This window comes from Lactuca sativa, chromosome 4 (assembly GCF_002870075.4).
Source record: "Lactuca sativa cultivar Salinas chromosome 4, Lsat_Salinas_v11, whole genome shotgun sequence".
NCBI classification, from domain to species: domain Eukaryota; kingdom Viridiplantae; phylum Streptophyta; class Magnoliopsida; order Asterales; family Asteraceae; genus Lactuca; species Lactuca sativa.
Genome location: NC_056626.2, coordinates 195,988,748 through 196,012,272, shown reverse-complemented (window position 1 = coordinate 196,012,272; position 23,525 = coordinate 195,988,748). Strand labels below are relative to the sequence as shown.

Here is a 23,525-nt window from a genome sequence, read left to right as displayed (position 1 = left end):
TAATCAATTGGTAATTATCTTTTGTTTAATCAAGGATATACTCAAAAATATGAATAAAATTGGATTTTAATGATCTAAAATAGATAAGGCAAGTATCCATGAGTAAAACAGCAAGAAATCCCGAAATCCCCTCTTTCTGACGCTTGAACTCGCCGAGTACACATATGGACTCGCTGAGTAGGGGCCTACTCGCCGAGTTCATCAGGCAGTTTCACAAAAATCGAATTTTTCAACTTGAACAAACATACAAGGCATCAATACAATAGAAACCAATCAAGACTCTGATACCACTGATGGGTTTTAGCTATAAGAACATCATATGTGCTCATACAAACCCTAATGCTTGGATCTAGGTTTCTCTATTGTACATGCAATTTATCCAAGACTATAAACCCTAGATCTAGCATATGATAATCAATATAACATATATATTAGGGTTTAGATCATACCTTTATTGTTATGTAGCAATAACAATCTCAAATCTTCTTGTATTGACTTTAGAAAGCTTAGAGTCACAAATGTCACTCCTCTAATGGTTCACAAACACCAAGAGCAAGAGGATGAAGAGGAGAAGAGAAGGAGGCTGCCCAAAACGTGTGGAAACCCTAGAAGGAAGCTTGTCCACGTTTTTGGGGCATAAGGGCTCTATATATAGTGAGGCTATTAGGGTTATCTAACAAGGAAACCCTAATTTGGATGCTTAAGCCCTAAGCAACCCATGGACTCCTTTCCTTAAAGGCCTTGGACGATTTCTAATGGGTTTCCCCATAGAATTCGTCCACTCCTTAATATAAGGCAATCCATAGCCCAAATTGCAATTATCTTATAATTACAATTCTAGTCCCTTAAGTTTTAATTAATCTCTTTTAGTCACAAACTTGATTCTTATTAATTATTGACTAATATTAATTAAACAATATGATTTCTCCTTTAATATATTATTCTCATAATATATTAATAAATCATATTTTAATCCTTTTTCTCCATAATTCATCCTATCAAGTTGCTTTGGTGAAGGCAACCCAAAAGGACCATGCACCATCGGGTCAAGTACATACAAAAATAGTTATGGACTTAGACACTAATCCAACAGGTACGCCCAGCGTACTCGCCATCAAGCCGTTACGCTAAGCGTACTTTGGAGTACGCCTCGGGTAACACAGTTAGTTTGGACCTTGAGTATTGGGCCTCAGTGTGGGCTGTATTTTGGACCTAGGGCCTTAGTGTGCCAGTAGGAGTCAGATTATGGGCCAAGGGCATTCTTGGGCTTATGAAGGGCCATATGTGAAGTAGGCCCAATTTAGTATGACTGGGCCATTGGTGGGCCTTTAATAGGCCAGTGGAGGACTTTGAAAGAATTAAAGGGTTTGGGCCATGATTATGACCCACACCATAGTCGGGGTAAAATAATCATTTTACCCATCGAAAGATCCCCTTTTGATTAAGTTTTTGAATTGTCATAATAGCCGGAGAGCAGCCGGGACAGCAGACATGGATCTTTCACTCGGGTTTTCAGCAGTCAGCTTTCCGAGGTGAGTTTCCTTCCAGTAGGAACGGGTCTACGGCCACAATGCCGACCCATTTAGTTTGCAGTTAGTTCCGGACTTCGATCCGATGCAGTAGTTCAGGGTGTTGGTGTCTTTGAGATTCAAGCATGTCTATGTGTTATGTGTTCCGGACTTCGGTCTGATGCAGTATGCAGTATATGAGTTTATGTTAATTGATATGTTATGCTATGCTATGTTCAGTCAGTTCCGGACTTCGGTCTGATGCAGTTAGTTCCAGACTTCGGTCCGATGTCGTCAGTTCCGGACTTCGGTCTGATGCAGGCAGTTTTCGGACTCCGGTCCAATGCAGAGGGCAAGGCCCTGGTTTCCGGACTTCGGTCCGACGCAGTTTACAGACTTCGGTTCGATGCAGTGGGCAAGGCCCAGTATGTGCTTTATATGTTATTGTATGGTATGTGGTAGTTTGGGGGAGCTCACTAAGCTTTGTGCTTACAGTTTCAGTTTTGGTTTCAGGTACTTCTGCTAGTAAGGGGAAGAGCTCGGGATGATGACATGGCACACATCACAGCTTCAGTCTAGCCTGAGAATTTACTCTGATATTTTGATATGATTGATACAGTCTTGTTTTGAATGTTGTTACTATGACTTTGAGTTACTCGCACCATGGTTTTATTATATATGATGTTTGATGTTATGAATTTTTAGTAATATTAAAACAAAAATTTTTGGGTCGTATTTTTGGGTCGTTTCATGAACGATTGAATCATTATTGAACAATGTTGATGTATACGATTGAATTTATCTATATTTGTATTAATGTTTTAGTTTGAACATGTTTTCATGAATGTTTATAATTTTCATTTGGACGCTTAAGATTGAAGTTTTTAAAATTCAGATATGTTTGCATCAAGAACTTATTGATATTTAATTATCAATTTTATTTATGGAATCTGACTCATGAACATACGAACCCAAATCTGACCCACAAACCCACCAACCTGTGAACCCGTATAAATAAATGGGTAGGCGGGTCATATATGAGTTTATATTCCAAACCCGTCAACCCGTGACATGTTTAATTAAATTGATTGTCTTTGGGTTGGTATATTTTGATATGCCAACCCGCCAACCCGCGATCCACTAAATTGAACACGATACGATTATCAGACCTAAGAAATTTAATAACTTAACCAAAAACGCTAAAACTTGGGCTAACTTATTTTCATAATTAGTTTATAACTTGTGAGAACCACGATTGTAAAATTAATTAAACTTTTATTGTAAAACATAAAATTATTAATATTTCAAATAAATTATTTTAAATAAATTATTAATCAAGGGATATTTTTTTAGTTATATAAAATTATAAACGTTAATTTAAATAACTATATGAAATAATAACAGGTTATAATATTTATTAATTTTATTTTATTTTTTATTCTAATATTATTAATTCGGTGTAATTAGAGTGTGAAATTTAAAAATCAATTATCAATTATTAATTAGAGAATTAAGAGGTTGACATGTGACACATAATATTAATAAAGATTTATAATATTGTAACACTTGTCAATAAGAAAATAAATTTATTCATTTATTATAATAGAGAGATATAAATGTTTTAAACTAACAACTAACTATGAGGTTCTGGATTCAATCCTAAGGAGATGAGACAAATAATTATTTGTAAAAAATAGAACGCTAATAACTTTTGTAAAAAATAGTAAAAAAGAACAAAATTTCACAAAAATAACGAATAACGATTGAAATCGCAAATGACTATGCGTTATCTATGATTTCCTTAAGCCATTTGCAAATTAGGTGGAGTAAGTATGCGATTTTCTCAAACTTATTTGTTATTTCCTCATTTTTATATTCTACTTACTTTTTTCTTTCGAAAATTTTCACTAAATCGTAGATGACTATTTGCCCCATCTGCAATTTCCTCTACATCTATCTATAATTTGGGCTTTGAATTTAATTTCTTTTCCAAGAAAAGAATTAGGTTTGAGTACGAATTCGTTAAGGTTTGATTATGAATTCAAATAGCGTTGATTATGAATTCGTATAAATTACTAGATTGTATATAAAATTAGCTGAAAATCTGAGATTATAAATTATTTTTGAAATATTGCTTTTTACATTTGTACTAAAATGAGTGAATATTTGGTCTGTGTTGTAACTGGTGGAAGGTGAGAGTTAATAGAGAAAAATCTAGAATATGTTTGTCCACAGAGATGAATTTCTAAATTCGCTTTGTAATTTTCGAAGTATATTAGTTTTAGTGATTTTATATCTTTGGTGAAAATGAAAAGTGATTTGTTAGATAGATATAAAATTAGTCTTCGCTTCCATCATCCTGAATTACATCATTATATATGCATAGTTGATGACATTGATGTTAGAATATTGATCAATAGAAGTATTGGGATCACCGTTAAAGTAAAGAAGTTTGTCATTAGAAGTGCTACATGCTAGAATGTGATTATATCACATTAGAACATGAAGGAAAGTATATTCCATTATGGAATTTGACTCTAAAAGACCTGAGCCTAAGCGTTGCATCATACGATAAGAGGTCATTAGAAAATGACCTATCGGTTTATTATGTTAATCGAATAAAAGAACTTATCTTAAGTCTATTACGAAGAAGAAGGAGTCTCCAATACAGATTGATTTTGTAACTCGAAGGTTACAATTGAAAGTCCAACGCGAAATAGAGAGCGGGTGTAAGATTGAGCACTGCCTGCAGCCAAGAAGTCCAAGAGTTAGATACTCATTCGAAGGAACATAGAAGTTACAGTTATACCTAGGATGAAGAGATAACGTATGAAGTCATTATACAAGCCCTGTTTCGTTGATGATTATGGGACGTAATCATCCTAAGGGGGAGATAATTGTAACGCCCCCAGATTCGGGCTAGTCAATTTAGAGACAATAAACATAAAAAATGACCTTTTGATGGAAGACTATTAATAAATAATCTTAACGAAGTTATAGTATATGTCACAAGGGTTCTGTACATATAAAGAACACTAAAATCCGAGTTATAACAAAGAAGTTATGACTTGTCGAAGTTTTACGAAAAAACCGACACGACACCGGAATCGTAAAAAGAAAGTGAGTTGACGATATAATACTTTTTAGCCTTGGTGATCTAAACAAAAGTTGTAGAGTATGTCTCCATCTACGCATGGATACAAAAAAAATGTCAAAAACGGAGCTTGTGTGAAAAAGTTATGACCTTCCAAAGATATAGTTGTCTAAGAGCGTGACACGTGGCAGAAACCTTGATTTGTCTGAGCTCACGACATGAGCATGTATTCTTACGACGTCAGAGTGCTCTAGGACTCTAATCGAGGCTAGAAAACACCTAGGAAGGCTACGAGATTACTCTTGGAAGCTCACGACGTGAGCATATCATTCTCATGACGTGAGAAGTCACCCGGACACCTTTCGAAGCTATAAACGCCTATGGCAAGTCTACGAGATGATACAGCCATGGCTCACGACGTGAGCATTGATTCTCATGACGTGAGAGAGGAAAAATCAGCCTATAAATAGTGATCAAGGCTCATTCATTCCTTACACCTTCTACCTTTATTCTCTCTCGTTTTCTGAAGGCCGTTTCCTTCTCGAGCCCGATGATCACGGACCGTTGACCGTTTCTAGTTAAATTCTATCAAATCACTCTACTAAAGTGATTGTATAGTTACTTTCATCTTACACATAGATATGAAGTATTTAATATAAATTGCGTACTATGTGTGTATATTGTTTGTGTTCCTGATATCTATGCTGGATGAATGATTTGTACATGTTTTAAATGATTTAAAATATATATGTATTTTATATCTATGAATATTTCGAGTAGAACATGGGTAGATAAATAACAAGGGATGAAAGACAATATAATAAAAAGGGATGAAAGACGATATAGATGAATATTGGCAGTTGCGTCATAACCCGTAGGTGTTTTTGATTTACATGTTCACCAGATGTACTTTAAATATCTTGGCAGCTGCGCCGAATGGATAATATTGGCAGTTGTGCCTAATAGATACAACATAATCCCGACAGTTACGCCTAAAGGATAATATCGTCAGCTGCGCCTAATAGAGAACATCATAATCCCGACAGTTGTGCATAAATGATAATATTGGCAGCTGTGCCTAATAGATAACATTGCCAGCTGTGCCATAGGCATGAAGGCAACGATGGACTTCAGGCCTATTCCTTAGGAATGAAAAAGTGAATGATAGATGATTCATAAGGTATGTCCTTAAGAAATAAAGAAGATAATAAGGATGAGTAATTTAATTAATTGTTTGATGATGAAATATAATAACTTTATTATTGTGGGTTGAAAATCCTATATACTAACCAGGTTTCCCAACCTGAACCACTCAACTTATTTTTATCATAGGTGTCGATACGAAGCTACATTACACTGAGAGATTAAAAGAAATATAGATCACTAGTATAAATGAATGTAAGAGTTGTTTATGCTTACGTTTCTGTATTGACAATCACATCCAAAAGTTTTAACATAAACAAAATAAATTTATTTGGAAATGCTTTGATAATATGTTTATCATGTTTTTCTGGGAACAAATTCCGCAACACTTTTCTTTAAAAGGATACCCTGATTTTTTAAAAATACAACATAAACAAATCGGTTTTTTATGGTCGTAAAAATGGGGATGTCACAATGACCAAAGCTATCACATGGTTAATACAAACTAAATGGCCTAACTATACTAGAGGTGCACATTTCAAAAATCGGTTTTTTAATAATCCACCCGGTTTTTGATTACCGGTTCGACTAAAACCGAAACAATCTATTAGGAAAAAGTTTGAATAAAAATCAAAAACTAGATAGGAAGTTAAATTGAGTTACAAAAACCAGTTTAAACAAAACCGATCATTAAAAACAGATGTATTATAACTGAAACCGATTTAGACAAAACCGGTTTTTAAAAAAACCGAAAAAAGCCTATGTGCATCTCTAAACTATACACATATAACAAATGTTGTGAGAAACAACGGAACCTAATTAGGATGAAACTGTCAAAAAAAAATTAACAAATGCATCCTAATTATTTTTTGGTTACACTATTTGGCACAACAAATTCGTATAGAGTTTCGGGATGATGAGTTGGGTAACAGGCTTGACTTTCAAATTTGAGTGGTTAAAAGTCAAGACGGAGATTGTAAGGTAAAATGGCTTAAATATAAAAGTCTCAGGTTAAATTTGACTCTCATATTATAGTCGAGGGACCATAAATGTAAATAAGTGTAATAACATTTGAATTCCACTATTGCACAACAATATACAAAAATAGTCTAATAGTGTACGTATAACGTATTCGTTTTGTTATTCATTTTAGTTGTTTTTTGATCAATATGCGAGTGTACAATTACATGCATTAAAATCATATAAGCATATTGACATTCTAGCAGTATTATTTATTTACAAAAATGTTTAAATGCCAAGTTTTCTTTTAAAATCCAATGAAACCACATAAATTCACCATTTTTGTTTATACGTGGGCTGAAACCAACAAAACTTTGGGTCAATCAGTGTGAAAGGACCCACAAAAAGCGGCTTTCGGACACAAAGAAAAGCAAGGTATATAGGCCATTTCTTTGACTAAATGAAGATGAAACCCACAAGAAGAACACAAATAATAACAAAAAAAGACCAAATCTGTGCCCAAAGGCTAAAGTTTGGAATAAAAATGAATAAAACTTGCAAGAAAAGTTTATCATCTCTTAAAATCAAAGAACAATTTATCAATTGTCAACATCTCCTATATATATTACCTAGCAATTTCTCGGTTATAAAACAAAAACTAAACATCTATTCTTGATATTTCACTTAACAAACAACATTATCAATGGCATATCTCCCAGGAAGAACAACACCTTTTGGTGACAATAAAAGCTCAAGTAGTTTAACATTCGAAGAATTTGTCCCTCCTTCCGCATGGACTGAAGACTCAACATACCATTACCTCCTTGTCGATCTTCCCGGTATATTAAACTTTCATCACAAATTTATTTCAAAAACTTTACAAATATTTCATATTTCTATTGTTATTACTTATTATTATTTTTAATTGTAGGTTTCAAGAGGCAGGAGTTAAAGCTTCAAGCCGATAACAAGACTCATATAGTGGTTAGTGGAGAAAGGCAAGAAAGAGAGAACAAATACAAACGATTCGAGCAACGTTTTGAGTTGCCAACGAATGCTGACGTGGACAAGATCACGGGGAAGCTCGATGGCGAGATTTTATATATTAGTGTTCCGAAAAAAATAGAACCGCAACATCAAGAAATTAAACATGGCGGTGAGATCGAACCAGAACCAGAACCAGTATCAGCATCAGCATCAGCATCAGTATTGGAATCAGAACCTGAACCGGTGTCATCAGACGAAGAGGATGATGATGAAAAGAAATCAGATGCAAATGAAAATGAAAGTGATAAGAAAGATGGTGAAAAGGGTATTATTGAAAGAAAGGAAGATAAAAGGGTTTTTAATGAAGATTGGGAAAAAGAGGCTCATTTATATTTGAGAATTGCGATTGAAAAAATAAGAAAGAATAAAGGGATTGTTGTGACAGCAATCTTTGCGTTCTCGTTAGGGGTGATGGTGAGTCAGAAGTTTCAGTCAAATGGACAGACAGTAATTGTATGATATGACAAATATATTTGTAAACGTTATGCGAATAAAATATGTAACGTAAATTGTGAATATATTAAATAATGTTTCGGTTTAATTAAAATGTAATCTTGAAATCGAATGTAAAAGGTAATTTCTTCATGATCATTGTTACCATAAAGAAAAACCCATAAGTATCAATGCTATTCTTTTTCTTTCTTTTATCTACAAGGATAAGATGCCACAGTATAATCTAGTATAAGGGTAAAAAAGACATTTCCCCACCTCAACATTTAATATTCTGATGAAAGTACTCCTGGAAACATTTGAAATAGACAATCTTTTTTGACCTAAAGAGGCTTGACAAATTTAAATGACAGCTAATGGGTAAGTTTGAAAATTGATGAACAGTGCCCCTTGATCAAAGGAAGAGGTTTGAAAAAGGGGATGCTTTTTTTTATCCAAAAAAACCTTTTTCATGGTGCTTTTTTGACATGAAAAAGAAGAGGGGGGATGTGGAATCGTGTGCCTTGGAAGAATATTAGGGTTACAAGTGGTGTAAGATAGTGATTTTTATTTCTACAAAATGGAGTTGGAGTGAATGAGAATGTAGATTGATTGATGATGTGTGTGTTTGGGACAAAGAATCTAATGCTTATGTGTTATGTCCACAACAAGAATTTACTTGTTTCGCTAAAAAGCAACATATTCTCAAATTCTTTTTTAACTTCTTCACTACATCATCAAGACAAAAAACAAATATATTATATTCTAAAATCCTCCCAACAGAAAACATAAAAATATAACCTTTATTTTTCATCATCAATCATTTTCATTTTGGTAATCTTGTTTTAGTGAGATAGATGTATAGAAAACTAAAGATTATAAAGATATGTAGTAGTGATGAATTAAATCCAAAAGTAAATGATAAATTTTAGAAAATAATATAATTTAACGAAACCCAATTAAAAATTAAAACTAAAAAAAGTAGAATGCAACCTTCTTGAAGAGGGTATGGAATCTAATCTTAAACAACCTAAAACATTCTCTTCCAAATCTTGTAGATATGCAAAAACATTCCAAATTTGCTTGGCATTTTAAAATACATGTGGTATTTTAAAATATGTATTTTGGATATAAAATATTAAAATACATGTTTTAAAACATATTTTATACGATTAGATTGTAAGTTTTACGCAAAAAAGAATAAGAAGATGATAAAAGACAGAGAACGCACTAGGGGAGAATTAAAAAAGTGGGTAGAGATGATTTTTGCTTCTTGAAAAAAACAAAGATCAAGAAAGGCACCTCTATCGTTTCCAAGAGACCAAGACCCACCACCACCGATGACACCATGACGACGGAGCAACAGCAACAGCAACAGCAACAACCACCGCCACCACAGCCGCCGCCAACAAGGCCAGTTCGGAGATTAGTTGTGGATGTTGTGGAGGCGCGTGATCTGCTTCCAAAAGACGGATTAGGTAGTTCAAGTGCTTATGTTGTTGCGGATTTTGATGGTCAGAAGAAGAGGACGTCGACGATTTCAAGGAGCTTGAATCCTGTATGGAATGAGAGCTTGGAATTTGTGGTTTCCGATCCGAGCACGATGGAATATGAGGAGTTAGAGATAGAGGTGTTCAACGACAAAAGATTGAGCAATGGGAGCGCTAGGAAGAATCATTTTCTAGGGCGAGTGAAGTTATATGGAAGTCAGTTTGCCAGGAAAGGGGATGAAGGTTTGATCTATTTTCAATTGGAGAAGAAGAGTGTTTTTAGTTGGATTAGAGGTGAGATTGGTTTGAGAATTTACTACTATGATGATCTGGAAGTAGTCGCCGATCAGGAGCCGAATAATGACAATTCTCAACCGCCACCGAGTGAGAAGGAGGCGCCACCACAACAGCAGCAGCAGCAGCAGGAAGGGAGGCAACAAGAGGATGTAAGAATGGAAGGTCCTGCTCCGACAGAGGTTGTCATGGAGAATTCACAACCACCGCCGATGGCTACAGGGGAGGAAACTCCACCGGCAGTGACAGTACACATGGAAAATCATCATAATCAGCAACATCAAGGGATTCATCCTCCATTTCATCCGGAATATCCCCCGGAAATTAGGAGAATGCAGGCAAGCAGAGTTGGAGTAGCTACTGGAGGAGGTGACCGAGTTAGAGTTTTGAAACGCCCCGATAATGGAGATTACTCGCCACGAGTGATACCGAGACGATCTGCAAACGGAGAATCTGAGAGAATTCCGGCGTACGACTTGGTTGAGCCGATGCAATATTTGTTCGTAAGGATCGTCAAAGCTCGTGGACTCTCACAGCACGAAAGCCCCTATGTAAGAATCGGTAGTTCCGTCCGATCAAAGCCAGGGATTCCAAAACCAGGTGAGCCGCCTTCAAACCCAGAGTGGCACCAGGTGTTTGCTCTCGCATACAACAAACAGGAATCCGCCGATTCCTCGACTCTCGAGATCTCAATTTGGGATGCACAATCGGAGAATTTCCTCGGCGGTGTATGCTTCGATCTCTCCGACGTTCCTGTTCGCGATCCACCAGACAGTCCGCTTGCTCCGCAGTGGTACCGCCTCGAAGGCGGCGACGATCCTAACGCCGCCGGAAAAGTTTCCGGGGACATACAACTCTCTGTTTGGATCGGAACTCAAGCCGACGACGCATTCCCGGAATCATGGAGCTCCGACGCACCATACGTTTCACACACTAGATCAAAGGTTTATCAATCGCCTAAGCTATGGTACCTTCGAGTTACAATAATGGAAGCTCAGGACCTGCAGATAGCATCAAATCTTCCTCCATTAACAGCGCCGGAGGTTCGAGTGAAAGCACAGCTAGGGTTTCAGTCCGTAAGAACAAAAAGAGGGGTAATGAACAACCACACGGCGTCGTTTCACTGGAATGAAGACTTGGTGTTCGTCGCCGGGGAACCACTAGAAGATAGCTTGATCTTACTCCTAGAGGACAGAACGGGGAATGATCCAGTGCTGCTAGGACACGTCTTGATCCCTGTAGCTGCAATTGAACAACGAATAGATGAACGCCACGTGGCATCACGGTGGGTGTCGTTGGATGGTGGTCCTGGAGGATCATATTGTGGTAGAATCCATTTAAGAATGTGTTTGGAAGGTGGTTATCACGTGCTGGATGAGGCAGCGCACGTGTGTAGTGACTTTCGCCCAACCGCAAAGCAACTATGGAAACCGGCAATCGGAATTTTAGAACTTGGAATTCTCGGTGCCCGTGGGCTACTTCCAATGAAGTCTCGTGGTGGTGGAAAAGGGTCTACGGATCCTTATTGTGTGGCAAAGTATGGGAAAAAGTGGGTCCGAACCCGGACCATAACAGACAGTTTTGATCCCCGATGGAACGAACAGTACACATGGCAAGTCTACGACCCGTGTACTGTCCTCACCATCGGGGTCTTTGACAACTGGCGTATGTTTGCCGACATGGTAGAAGAAAAACCCGATTTCCGGATCGGAAAAGTCCGAATACGGGTATCCACATTAGAAAGCAACAAAGTGTACACAAACTCATACCCATTGCTAGTTTTACAACGCACCGGGTTGAAAAAAATGGGCGAAATCGAGGTAGCAGTACGATTCGCATGCCCGTCATTGCTGCCCGACACATGTGCGGTGTACGGGCAGCCTTTATTGCCACGAATGCATTACTTGCGGCCACTTGGAGTGGCCCAACAAGAAGCATTACGTGGCGCCGCCACTAAAATGGTGGCGGCGTGGCTGGCAAGGTCAGAGCCGCCGCTAGGTGCAGAAGTTGTTAGATACATGTTAGATGCGGATTCCCATGCTTGGAGCATGAGAAAAAGTAAAGCAAATTGGTTTCGGATTGTGGGGGTGCTTGCGTGGGCGGTTGGACTGGCGAAATGGTTAGATAATATTAGGAGGTGGAGGAATCCGGTTACGACAGTTCTAGTCCATTTGTTATATTTGGTTCTTGTTTGGTACCCAGATTTGATAGTCCCAACAGGGTTCTTATACGTCTGTTTGATCGGAATCTGGTATTACAGATTCCGACCAAAAAGTCCAGCGGGTATGGACATCCGTCTCTCTCAAGCAGAGACGGTTGACCCTGATGACTTGGACGAGGAATTCGACTCGTTTCCAAGTTCAAGGCCGCCCGAGCTAATACGTGCCCGATATGACCGGTTGAGAATGTTGGCTGCTCGGGTCCAGACCGTGTTGGGTGATTTTGCAACACAAGGGGAAAGGGTTCAAGCCTTGGTGAGTTGGAGGGACCCAAGGGCTACAAAATTGTTCATTGGGATTTGTCTTATGATCACGGTGGTGCTATATGTGGTGCCACCGAAGATGGCGGCGGTGGCTCTTGGATTTTACTTTTTGCGACACCCTATGTTCAGGGAACCAATGCCGCCGGCTAGTTTGAATTTCTTTAGAAGGCTTCCTAGTTTATCTGATAGGTTAATGTAGTGATGAGATATACAATAATGTTTGTTTGTAGAGGAACTTGGCCCCACATTGGGTGCTCCAAATTTTCAATGAAAATATGTTGAGCTTAATAAATAATGATATATTTTTCGGGAGTTTTATTCATTTTGCCATTCATTTTCTTTCTTTTTAGAAGATGAGAAATTTGAGACCGACAATTTGGAACTCTTTTCCGGCCCACAATGAAATTGGGCTAAACAGAGGCATATCACCGAAACTTGTGAACTGTGAGAAACCATTCTGAATTGAAAATCCTTAAAACTTCATTTTGACATGATATCAAAATAATCTCATTTTACCATTTTGATCTTTCCAAAACAGTCTTATTTTGACCAAAGTGTGCTCATTTTAATCAATTTTTTTTTAATTTCTTAAAAAATGCTTATTTTGTTTGATTTTAACATGATGTCAACACATCATTTTTACCATTTTGACTTTTCCAATACAAACATTTTAACAAGAAAAATATTTAAAAAAACCATTTTTACCCGACTTCAAAATTCCCCTACAATGGAAGTATGTTGCTATAAATTTTTTAAAAAAAATTAACCATTTTTTGCAATTTTAACTTGATGCTAAAACATTCCTATTTTTACCATTTTGACCTTTCTAAAAAATTCTCGTTTTAATTAAAGTTTGCTCATTGAAATAAAATTTTAATGTTACTTTTCAGATGCCCTTTTAACGGAAGTATGTTGCTATAAATTCCTTATTTTGCTCGATTTTGACATGATGCCGAAACAACCTCATTTTACCATTGTGATCTTTCCAAAACAGTCCCATTTTGACCAAAAGTTTGCTCATTTTAATCAACTTTTAATGTTACATTTAGAATTGCCCCTTAATGGAAGTATGTTGCTATAAATTGCTTAAAAAGTAATTATTTTGCTCAATTTTGACATGATACTAAAACCTCATTTTACCATTTTGACCTTTCCAAAATAGTCAAAATTTACCAAAGTTTGTTCATTTTAATCATTTTAATGTTACATTTAAAATGGCCCTTTAATGGAAGTACGTTGTTATAAATTGCTTAAAAATGCTTATTTTGCTCTATTTTGACATGATGCTAAAACAACCTCATTTTACCATTTTGAGCTTTCCAAAGCAGTCCCCTTTTGACCAAATTTTGCTTATTTTAATCAATTTTTAATGCTACATTTAAAATGGCCATTTAACGAAATTACGTTGCTATAAATTGCAAAAAAATGTTTATTTTGTTTGATTTTAACATGATGCCAAAACATCATTTTACCATTTTGACCTTTTTTGAAAATAATTTTTATTTACTTGACTTCAAAATTCCCCTTTAATGGAAGTATGTTGCTATAAATTTTTCTGAAAATAATCATTTTCTACAATATTACCTGATGCTAAAACAATCCCATTTTTACCTTTGACCTTTCCAAAAAAGTATCCTTTTGATCAAAGTTTACTCATTCTAATAAATTTTTAATGTTACATTTCAAATGCCCATTTAATGGAAGTACGTTGTTACAAGTTGCTTTAAAAATGCTTATTTTGCACTATTTCTACATGATCCCAAAACATCAATTTTACTATTTTCACCTTGGCAGAGAAGTCATATTTTAACAAACAAATATTGGTTGTAAACCATTTTTACCTTACTTTAAAATTCCACTTTAACAGAAATATGTTGCTATAAATTGTTCTAAACTTGATAGTTTTCTACAGTTTTGACCTGATGTTAATACAATCCCATGTTTACCATTTTGACCCTTCCACGACAATAGTTTTGTTGGTGTATTAATTCACCAATCCATCTCCATAACTATAAGAATCTTCAAACCAATGCTTCATTGATCTCAAACAAACAATAACCATATGAAAACTATAAAACTCGCAAACACAAAAAACACAGATCAGATCTTGTAACGTAGATCTAAAAAAAATAAGAAACAAAACCCTAACTTCCATTTCTTTTACCTTAATCGATGCTTGGTTGAGGTAGCAGTGTTCTTCAACGCTTAGGTGCTGTTTGTTTTGGAAGTGGTTAAATGTCTTTTGTCTTTTTCCAAGTTTGCGGAAGAAGACGTACACTTGCGAAACGTCTACCCGCCAGAAGGGAAAAGTGCTCAAAAAAATACTTTTGTAGAAAAACAAACGAGGCCTTAGTCTTCATCTACCTGAAGCGATTTTGTAACTACTAGGTTCTACAGTAATTATATATGAATATTCAAAATTGTTGTAAACGCTTTTTTTAGATTATGTGGACTTTCAAAACCTTTAGTAATGTTCACAATTTCCTGGGTACCTTGTATCCCTATTTTTCCATTTAGATATATTATTTGATTTTTAAGATTTTTTTAGGGGATAATGTTATAAAAAGCCTTAAGTTTGGCAGAAAATGTCGGTTTTACCCTTCGACATAATTTTGTTCATTTATACCGCAAACTTGTCATTTTTTTGTCGGTTTGGCCCTTGTTACCTGCAATAGCAGGTTTCCAGGTTACTATGAATTATTTTTTGCGAAAAACCCTTAAGTTTACAAATATTTTGCAAAAAAACCCTTAAGATTATAAACATACAAAATATAAATATATATATATATATATATATATATATATATATATATATATATATATATATATATTTAAAATTTGATAAAACTAAATAGTTTTCTACTGAAACATATTTTAGCTTTACATACAATAACTTTTATATGGATTTGATATAAACTTTGTATATTTAAGTTTTAAAAAAGTTACCTAGTTTTATCAAAATTTGAATATATTTCTCAATTAATACTTCAACTTTTCAAAACAAAATTATAAAACATCTATTAGTTAATAATTAATTATGCTAAAATAGTTAATATGAATAATATGGCATCAAGTACATTCAATTAATTTTTTTAAAAGGTAAATAAAATATTTTATATGTTTAAAAGGTTTGTATTTCAGAAATACTAACGTATGATATTTTTTATATGTTTAAATACATAATAATATTATCATATTTTTTTTTATAAAAATATCATAATTAAACATCAAAAATAAATATAAACATTTTAAACATATAAAATATAAATATATTTGTCTAATTTATTATATAAATATATTTATTTTTATAAAAAATATGATAGTTTATTATTTCTGAAATACAAACCTTTTAAAATATAAAATATTTTTTATTTTTCTTTTAATAAAATTAATTGAATGTAACTAATGTCATATTATTATTAGCTAGACGTTTTTTAATGTTGCTTTGAAAAGTTTAAGTATTAATTAATAAATATATTTACATTTTGATAAAACTATGTAACTTTTTTAAAATTTAAATATAAAAATTTTCTATCGAACAAATATAAAATTTACCGTACATAAAGCTAAAAATATGCTTCAATAGAAAACTATTTAGTTTTATCAAATTTTGAATATATATTTATATTTTATATGTTTATAATCTTAAGGGTTTTTTTGCAAAATATTTGTAAACTTAAGGGTTTTTTCGCAAAAAATAATTCATAGTAACCTGGAAACCTGCTATTGCAGGTAACAAGGGAAAAACCGACAAAAAAATGCCGTATAAACGAACCAAAAATCTGCCGAATGGTAAAATCGACATTTTCTGTCAAACTTAAGGCTTTTTATGACATTATCCATTTTTTTAGCGATTGAATTTGCATTGTTTTTTGAAAAACTAAATTATAAATTGTTTATTATAGGTTTATTTTTAGTAAAAGTGTTTTGATTTGAAACAATGCGTAAATACAAAAATATAGACCTTTTTCTTTTCTCTTTTGGTTTGAAAAAGGTTGTGCTATAAGTACCCCCCTCAACCAAATTTACCCCTCTAAACTCAATCTAATCAATTTTTTAACATTTGATTTGACATCATTGTTTTGTTTATTTTCCTTTTTCTTTTCTTCTTTTGACATTATTAGACTTATATATATATATATATATATATATATATATATATATATATATATATATATATATATATATATATATATATATATATATGGGTGTTGCTAAATTGACACCCTTTAAACACTCTATAAACATTTTTAGTAAAAGTCAACCTATAATAAACTATTTATAATTTACTTTTTCAAAAAAACAATGCAAATTCAACAAATAAAAAAACCATAAAAATCAAATAGGGTGTCTAAATAGAAAAATAAGGTGTTCTTAAAAAGCAACACATCTTCTTTATAATAATAATAATAATAATAATAATAATAATAATAATAATAATAATAATAATAATTATAATAATAATAAAAATTAAAAATGAATTACAGACATAAAAAAACAAAATAGGAAAAAAAACAAAAAAAAAACAAAAAATCAAATCAGTGGAATTAGAAAAGGGAGGGGATACAAAAAACAAAAAAAACAAAAAATCAAACCCCCTGGTAATTGTAGCATCTATTGCACTTACATGCACTTTGTCCCGAAGAAAAGACATATTCTAAAATCAAGAGGTTTAGACAAGGGAGAGAAACGGACATTGATGTAAGAGAAAGCGAAATTGTAAGAGCGACGATGTAAGTCTTCCAACATTGTTGCAATTAAATATTAGAGCAGTAAAAATCCCTTTTTTTATGTCAAAACTCCACATCTTCTTTATCTTTATTTTTTTCCCAGTGAAAATTTTACCCGAATCGTCTTCTTAACTGCTCGATGTCCATCAATGGGCCAACAATGGGTTCGAAAGAGAGAGCGAGAAAGAAATAAGAAAAGAGAAAGCAGAGAAGTGATTACCAATAAAAAAAGAGCAAAATAACAAAGTTAATATCTTACCTGGTTCTAAGGCTAAGGTAATTTTAAGGTCAAAAGTGTTATCTTCAACAAATTAAAACCCAATTCAAATGAGAGCTTTTAGATGTTCCATGGAGGAGGATATTTGAGTAGGATGATGGTGAAAATCCGGATTTTTTAAAGATTGTATATATTCACTTTTTGAACCGATATTTTCACTCTATGTCTAGGTTGGGTTACAGGAAATCCAGTCTATGATAATCTGAAAGGACACTTGTGTATCTAGACACAAAAACACAAACCAAATCGCTATAGAATTCTGAGATCATTTAGAAAAAGAAGAGCTGAGAAAAACATTCTGTATACGGCTCAAAAGAGGAGTCTTATAAAAACAGGACATATTAGGGTTAATCTTCTAAGTTAATTATGCAAATCTCGAAATTAATGGCATAATCAATGGTCACCAAAACTGACAATATTTATCAATCTTCCCATAATCACCCACTACAATTCGGATTTTCCATTAAGAAACTAATTCAAATTTCCGAATAGGGATGGTAAAAAAGTCTTAACCCGACGGGAAAACTCGAAACCCGATCATTTCGAGTTGGGTAAGGGGTCGTTATCAGGTTCAGGGCAGGGAGTAGGTTATCCTCGCCTCGACCTACCCTGCCCCGATTATATATATAAATGTTCGTATCCTTTTGATGTTAATTGCATGGATTCAAAGATAAAATACTTACCGTAGACAATCTTTTTAGTTATTAACAATCTCGTGTGAATGATCATTTTTTATGTTTTGATGTATTACACTAAACTTAAATCAAATAATTTTAATATAACGCCTAGTTTATTTTATTAAAGTGATTCATCATATTTTTAATTTAAAAGAGAGGCTAGAACATGTATTTTTATAAGACATCGAGGTACCCTAAAACAAAATAAAGATTTCGTTATGAATTTTTGTAAACACGATAAGATACCTGAAACCCGATGGGGGCGCCCCGATAAGATACTTGAAAGATATCGGGGCGGGTTTGGGAAAACATGCCCTGCCCTGTTTCCACTCCTATTTCCGAAGACCTTTTGGGACGTTGCACCTTGACCCTGCCCGAAGACCTTTTGGGACCATCGTCAGGAGCTCTGCCCCTAGGATCTTGCGGAGGGGCATGACCTCCTTGACCTCCGTCTTTTTTCGTACCAACTTATAATTCGATCTTATATATGCATGCACTCAGCATTCACCGAACATATAATATAAAGTATAAAAAATAAGCCCCTTAGCTCACATGTCAGTCCCAATTACAAAAAATGTCAGGTGACACTAAAATCAACAACACTCAATTTTGTCTCTTGAACCAAATTCATGTCAGAAAACTTAATAAATCCATGCACATAGATAACCGAAAGAGAAATTATTGAATAAAAACAACTCTAACCATTTAATAGCTCGATACAACATCCATTCCGACACCAACGTATATTCACACCCCAAAACCCCGACCCTTGTTATTTTCCCTTCAACCATCATTATCGCTTTCGCTTCTTCCCATGTCCAGAATAATTTCCGATTCGAAATCATCAGACAAACAAGAACATGGAATGCCAAAATGTGGAAAATATGGCAACTGCTATTTTTTTCCCCTTTGAGCTAAGAGGAACAGACATGACTAAAGGGAATTGTTTCAAACAATCCTAATTAACGTAATGCGTGATAAAAGTCATTGAATACGCGAATTTTAAATTTAGAAGGAAAATAAATTAGTTACTGTATTTGTGAAATTGAAATCTATTTATTATAGAAAGAATTAAATACCATATAGATTTAAAAAAAGTGGAAAAATACACAAAATGCTAGATAGATATAATTTAGTGTTAAGATAACATAAAATGAAATATGTTCATACATGAGAAAATGACAATAGTAGAAGTTTACATACACAACTCAAACAAAATATTCATTTGAAGTATATATATATATATATATATATATAATAAACTTCAAATGGGGATTATGCTATCTTGTGAGACACCATAAAATGACATATGTTTATACATGACAAAATAACAATAGTAGAAGTTTACATATAAAACTCAACCAAAATATGATTAGCCCTATTTGAAGTTTATTTTATATATATATATATATATATATATATATATATATATATATATATATATATATATATATATATATATATATATATATATATATATATATATAGAGAGAGAGAGAGAGAGGTTTTGTGTTATTGTATGCATCAATGTAGGCCAATCATTTCAAAAGGATAAATATGTAATCTTACAGTTAATTAATTTTGATAAATATATAAATCAATTAATATCTCTTTAATTTAGGAATATCACTTAATATCCCTTTAATTTAGAAATGGGTCGTGTTATCCGAGCATAGCGTAAGGGTGCAGGGTCCGTCTTTAAATCTCATACCCACCACCGAACATGGCGATTACCCTCTCAACAATTGCTTCTTCACCACATACTCTCTGCCCTGTCTCCGCCGCCGCCGTCTCCAGCTCCACCGGCAAGTTTTATTCTTCTCCATCGTAATACACACACTAATCCACAAGTTATGTAATTTGGCAGATTAATGGCGCACGAACTGCTGAAACTTCGATTGGAATCAGCGAAGAAACGACCAGCTTGTTGGAGAGAGTAGAGGTGTTTAATTTGAATGAGAATTCGATTTTGATTTCTGATTTATGGAAAGATCAGAAGGCTGTGGGAACTAGAATTGTCGGCTTTGCACAACACAGTCGAGATGGAAACTAGAATTGTCGGTAATCAATTTCGTCATTTTCAGAAAATAGATCGGAGGATTGTAAACGAAAATTTGATTTTGACTTTTAGGAGTCAAAAGTGTGTTCTTTTTTGTTTGTATGAAGAAGATGACTGATGTTACATTCTTGGTCCCTGCAACTTCAGTGTTTTAACTATTCCAGTCCTCAAATGTTTACAGACTTCACAAATTTAACCATCTTTTCACACTTTCAGCGTCAAATTGAAGAATATGGGTTATATTTTCATTTTTATCCCCCACAACATTCAGATCTTCACGGATTTTACCTAATATCCGAAATTCTTTTCAAATTTCTCGAATTTTTACAAATTTTATCCCTTCTTCGCACTGCTACAGATAGTGACGAATTCCGATTCTGTGGGAATGAAATCAAGAATTCCAATTCTGTTGGAATCACAGAAGTTGATCATTGAAGAACGGACCACAAAATTGAAACATACCACATTATTCTTTTAGAATGTATTAGTCGTTGTTAGATTTTTGATGTTTTCTTTCTTGTTTTGAAAGTTTTTTAGTTTTATTCTTTAACAATAAATGTAATTCTTAACAATTGTTACCCATATTCTATAAGAAATAATGTATTTTTTGTTTTTATTCTTCAATTGATTGTTCAAGAATTTGTTATTCTACAAGAAGTTTTTAAATTCATGATCAAGAAATAGGTTCAAGATTTTTTTTTTATTTACAGCTCAGGAATTTTTTTTATTTTTGAATATACTCATAATCATATTCTGTCAAAATGTCTGAATTAAAAATCTTATAATTATTAAAATTCGGATTTTTAAAATTAATAGAATCTATGATTCCTTAAAATATGCAAATTCCTTTTATTAAATATGTATTAGTTGACTAAAATACCCTTCTAGTTAAATTGGACAGTATTTTTCAATTATTTTTAATTCAATAATATGTATTAATTACTTTCTTAAAATAAGTAAAAAGATTGGCCCACATTTATGCATACAATAACACAATAATTAGTTTTAATAGAATAACCTATGCCTATATATATATATATATATATATATATATATATATATATATATATATATACACTTCAAATGGGGATTATGCTATCTTGCGTGACACCATAAAGTGACATATGTTCATACATGAGAAAATGACAATAGTAGAAGTTTACATACAAAACTCAAACAAAACTCATAAGTCCATTTTATGAATGTACTAAATTGTCATAAATCTATTGAATTGATGTATAATTGTCCAAGAATGACACTACTTTGATGAGTTGTTGAACTTCATATACAGGTCAATATATTGTACTGAGGATGTTTACATGGCTCAGCCAGAGGGTTTTGTTGATCCGAAGCATCCAAATAGAGTGTGTAAGCTTGAGAAGTCCATTTATGGACTGAATCAAGCGTCTCGCAGATGGAATATTTGCTTCGATGAGAAAGTCAAAGAGTTTGGATTTGTACGAAGCGAAGATGAATCATGTGTATATGTCAAAGCCAGTGGAGTATAGTCAGCTTCCTCGTTCTATATGTCGATGACATATTACTCATAGGAAACGACGTTCCGACACTGCAGGAGGTTAAGTCCTGGCTCGGGAAGTGCTTCGCTATGAAGGACCTCGGAGAGGCTTCCTATATTTTGGGAATAAGGATAGTGAGAGAACGAAGTAAGAGACTAATAGGACTTAGTCAGAACGCTTACTTGGATAAAGTACTGAAACGTTTTAGTATGGAAAATTCGAAGAAGGGAGAATTACCGATACAAAGTAATGCCAAGTTGGGTAAGAATCAAAGTCCGAGTACCGAAGCCGAAATAGCAGAAATGAGCCGAGTACCATACGCTTCCGCAGTTGGCTCAATCATGTATGCTATGACTTGTACTCACCCTGATGTAGCCTTTGCTTTGAGCATGGTTAGTAGATATCAAGGGAACCTTGGCAAAGCCCATTGGATTGCGGTCAAGAATCTCCTTAAGTACCTTCGGAGGACCAAGGAATGGTTTTTAGTCCTCGGGGGGAGTGATAACTTGAAGGTACGTGGGTATAGTGATGCCAGCTTTCAGACCGACAGGGACTGATGGGTTTTGGTCATAAGACATCCTATGTGCTCATACAAACCCTAATGCTTGGATCTAGGTTTCTCTATTGTACATGCAAGTTATCCAAGACTATAAACCCTAATTCTAGCATTCAAGTAATCCTATTAACATGAGAATAGGTTTAAGATGTTACCTTGATTGTTATGTAGCAATAACAATCCCAAATCTCCTTGTATTGACTTTGGAAGGCTTAGAGTCACAAGTGTCACTCCTCTAATGGTTCACAAACACCATAAGCAAGAGGATGAAGAGGAGAGAGGATGGAGGCTGCCCAAAAACGTCTACAAACCCTAGAGGAGTCTTCCCACGTTTTTGGTCCTTAAGGGATATATATATATATATATATATATATATATATATATATATATATATATAGTGAGGCAATTAGGGTTATCTAAGAAGGAAACCCTAATTTGGATGCTTAAGCCCTAAGCAACCCATGGAGCCCTTTTCTCAAGGCCTTGGACGATTTCATATGGGCTTCCCCCATAGAATTCGTCCACCTTATAATAAAAGGCAATCCATGGCCCAAATTGCAATTATCTTATAATTACAATTCCAGTCCCTTAAGTTTAATTAATCTCTTTTAGTCACAAAACTAATTACCAATTAATTCTTGACTAATATTAATTAAACAATATGATTTCTCCTTTAATATATTATTCCCATAATATATTAATAAATCATATTTAATCCTTTCTCTCCATAATTCATCCTATCAAGTTGCTTTGATGAAGGCAACCCAAAAGGACCATGCACCATCGGGTCAAGTACATACCAAATAGTTATGGACTTAGACACTAATCCAACAGTCTCCCAGTTGGATAAGTCTAACAACTATTCTGCGTATGACTTCAGATCCTGATCTGTAATCGTAGCTTTCCAAAGCCGTTGTTCACTCTGATCCTATCAGATACACGTGTCCTTAGATAAGGGATCATATATTCCTCCATTCTAGATATCATATGAGACATGATTTCTAATCATTCTCTTTGTACTATATCTCGATTCCCGATTTATGACGACTGACTAACTGAACAAATCAAATTAGCCCTAGCCCGGCCGAGCATTTACGTTTGTCATCACTAAATCATCGAGGGGCCCAAAGATATCGCTTTTATCCTACTTTGGATAAAAGGAACGGATAAACTTTGATACAATTCTTGCTTGCACTCATTCACCGAATCACACACAACAATATGTTTTATAACACCAAGTTACTAGTGCGTTTACATATTAT

At 34.1% G+C, this 23,525-nt stretch overlaps 2 protein-coding genes across 2 annotated transcripts; both read left to right on the top strand.

Moving 5' to 3' along the window:
• The first annotated feature begins 7,324 nt into the window (after nt 1-7,324).
• LOC111905830 (17.9 kDa heat shock protein 2) lies at nt 7,325-8,337 on the top strand. The gene is made up of 2 exons (XM_023901551.3): nt 7,325-7,544; nt 7,637-8,337. The coding sequence occupies exons 1-2, from the start codon at nt 7,409-7,411 to the stop codon at nt 8,209-8,211; spliced, it is 711 nt and encodes a 236-aa protein (XP_023757319.1). The 5' UTR covers nt 7,325-7,408; the 3' UTR covers nt 8,212-8,337.
• A 920-nt stretch (nt 8,338-9,257) lies between these two features.
• On the top strand, nt 9,258-12,765 carry LOC111905826 (protein QUIRKY). The gene has a single exon (XM_023901545.3). It carries the CDS (start codon nt 9,530-9,532, stop codon nt 12,644-12,646), a length of 3,117 nt encoding a protein of 1,038 aa, XP_023757313.2. The 5' UTR covers nt 9,258-9,529; the 3' UTR covers nt 12,647-12,765.
• The last annotated feature ends 10,760 nt before the right edge of the window (nt 12,766-23,525 follow it).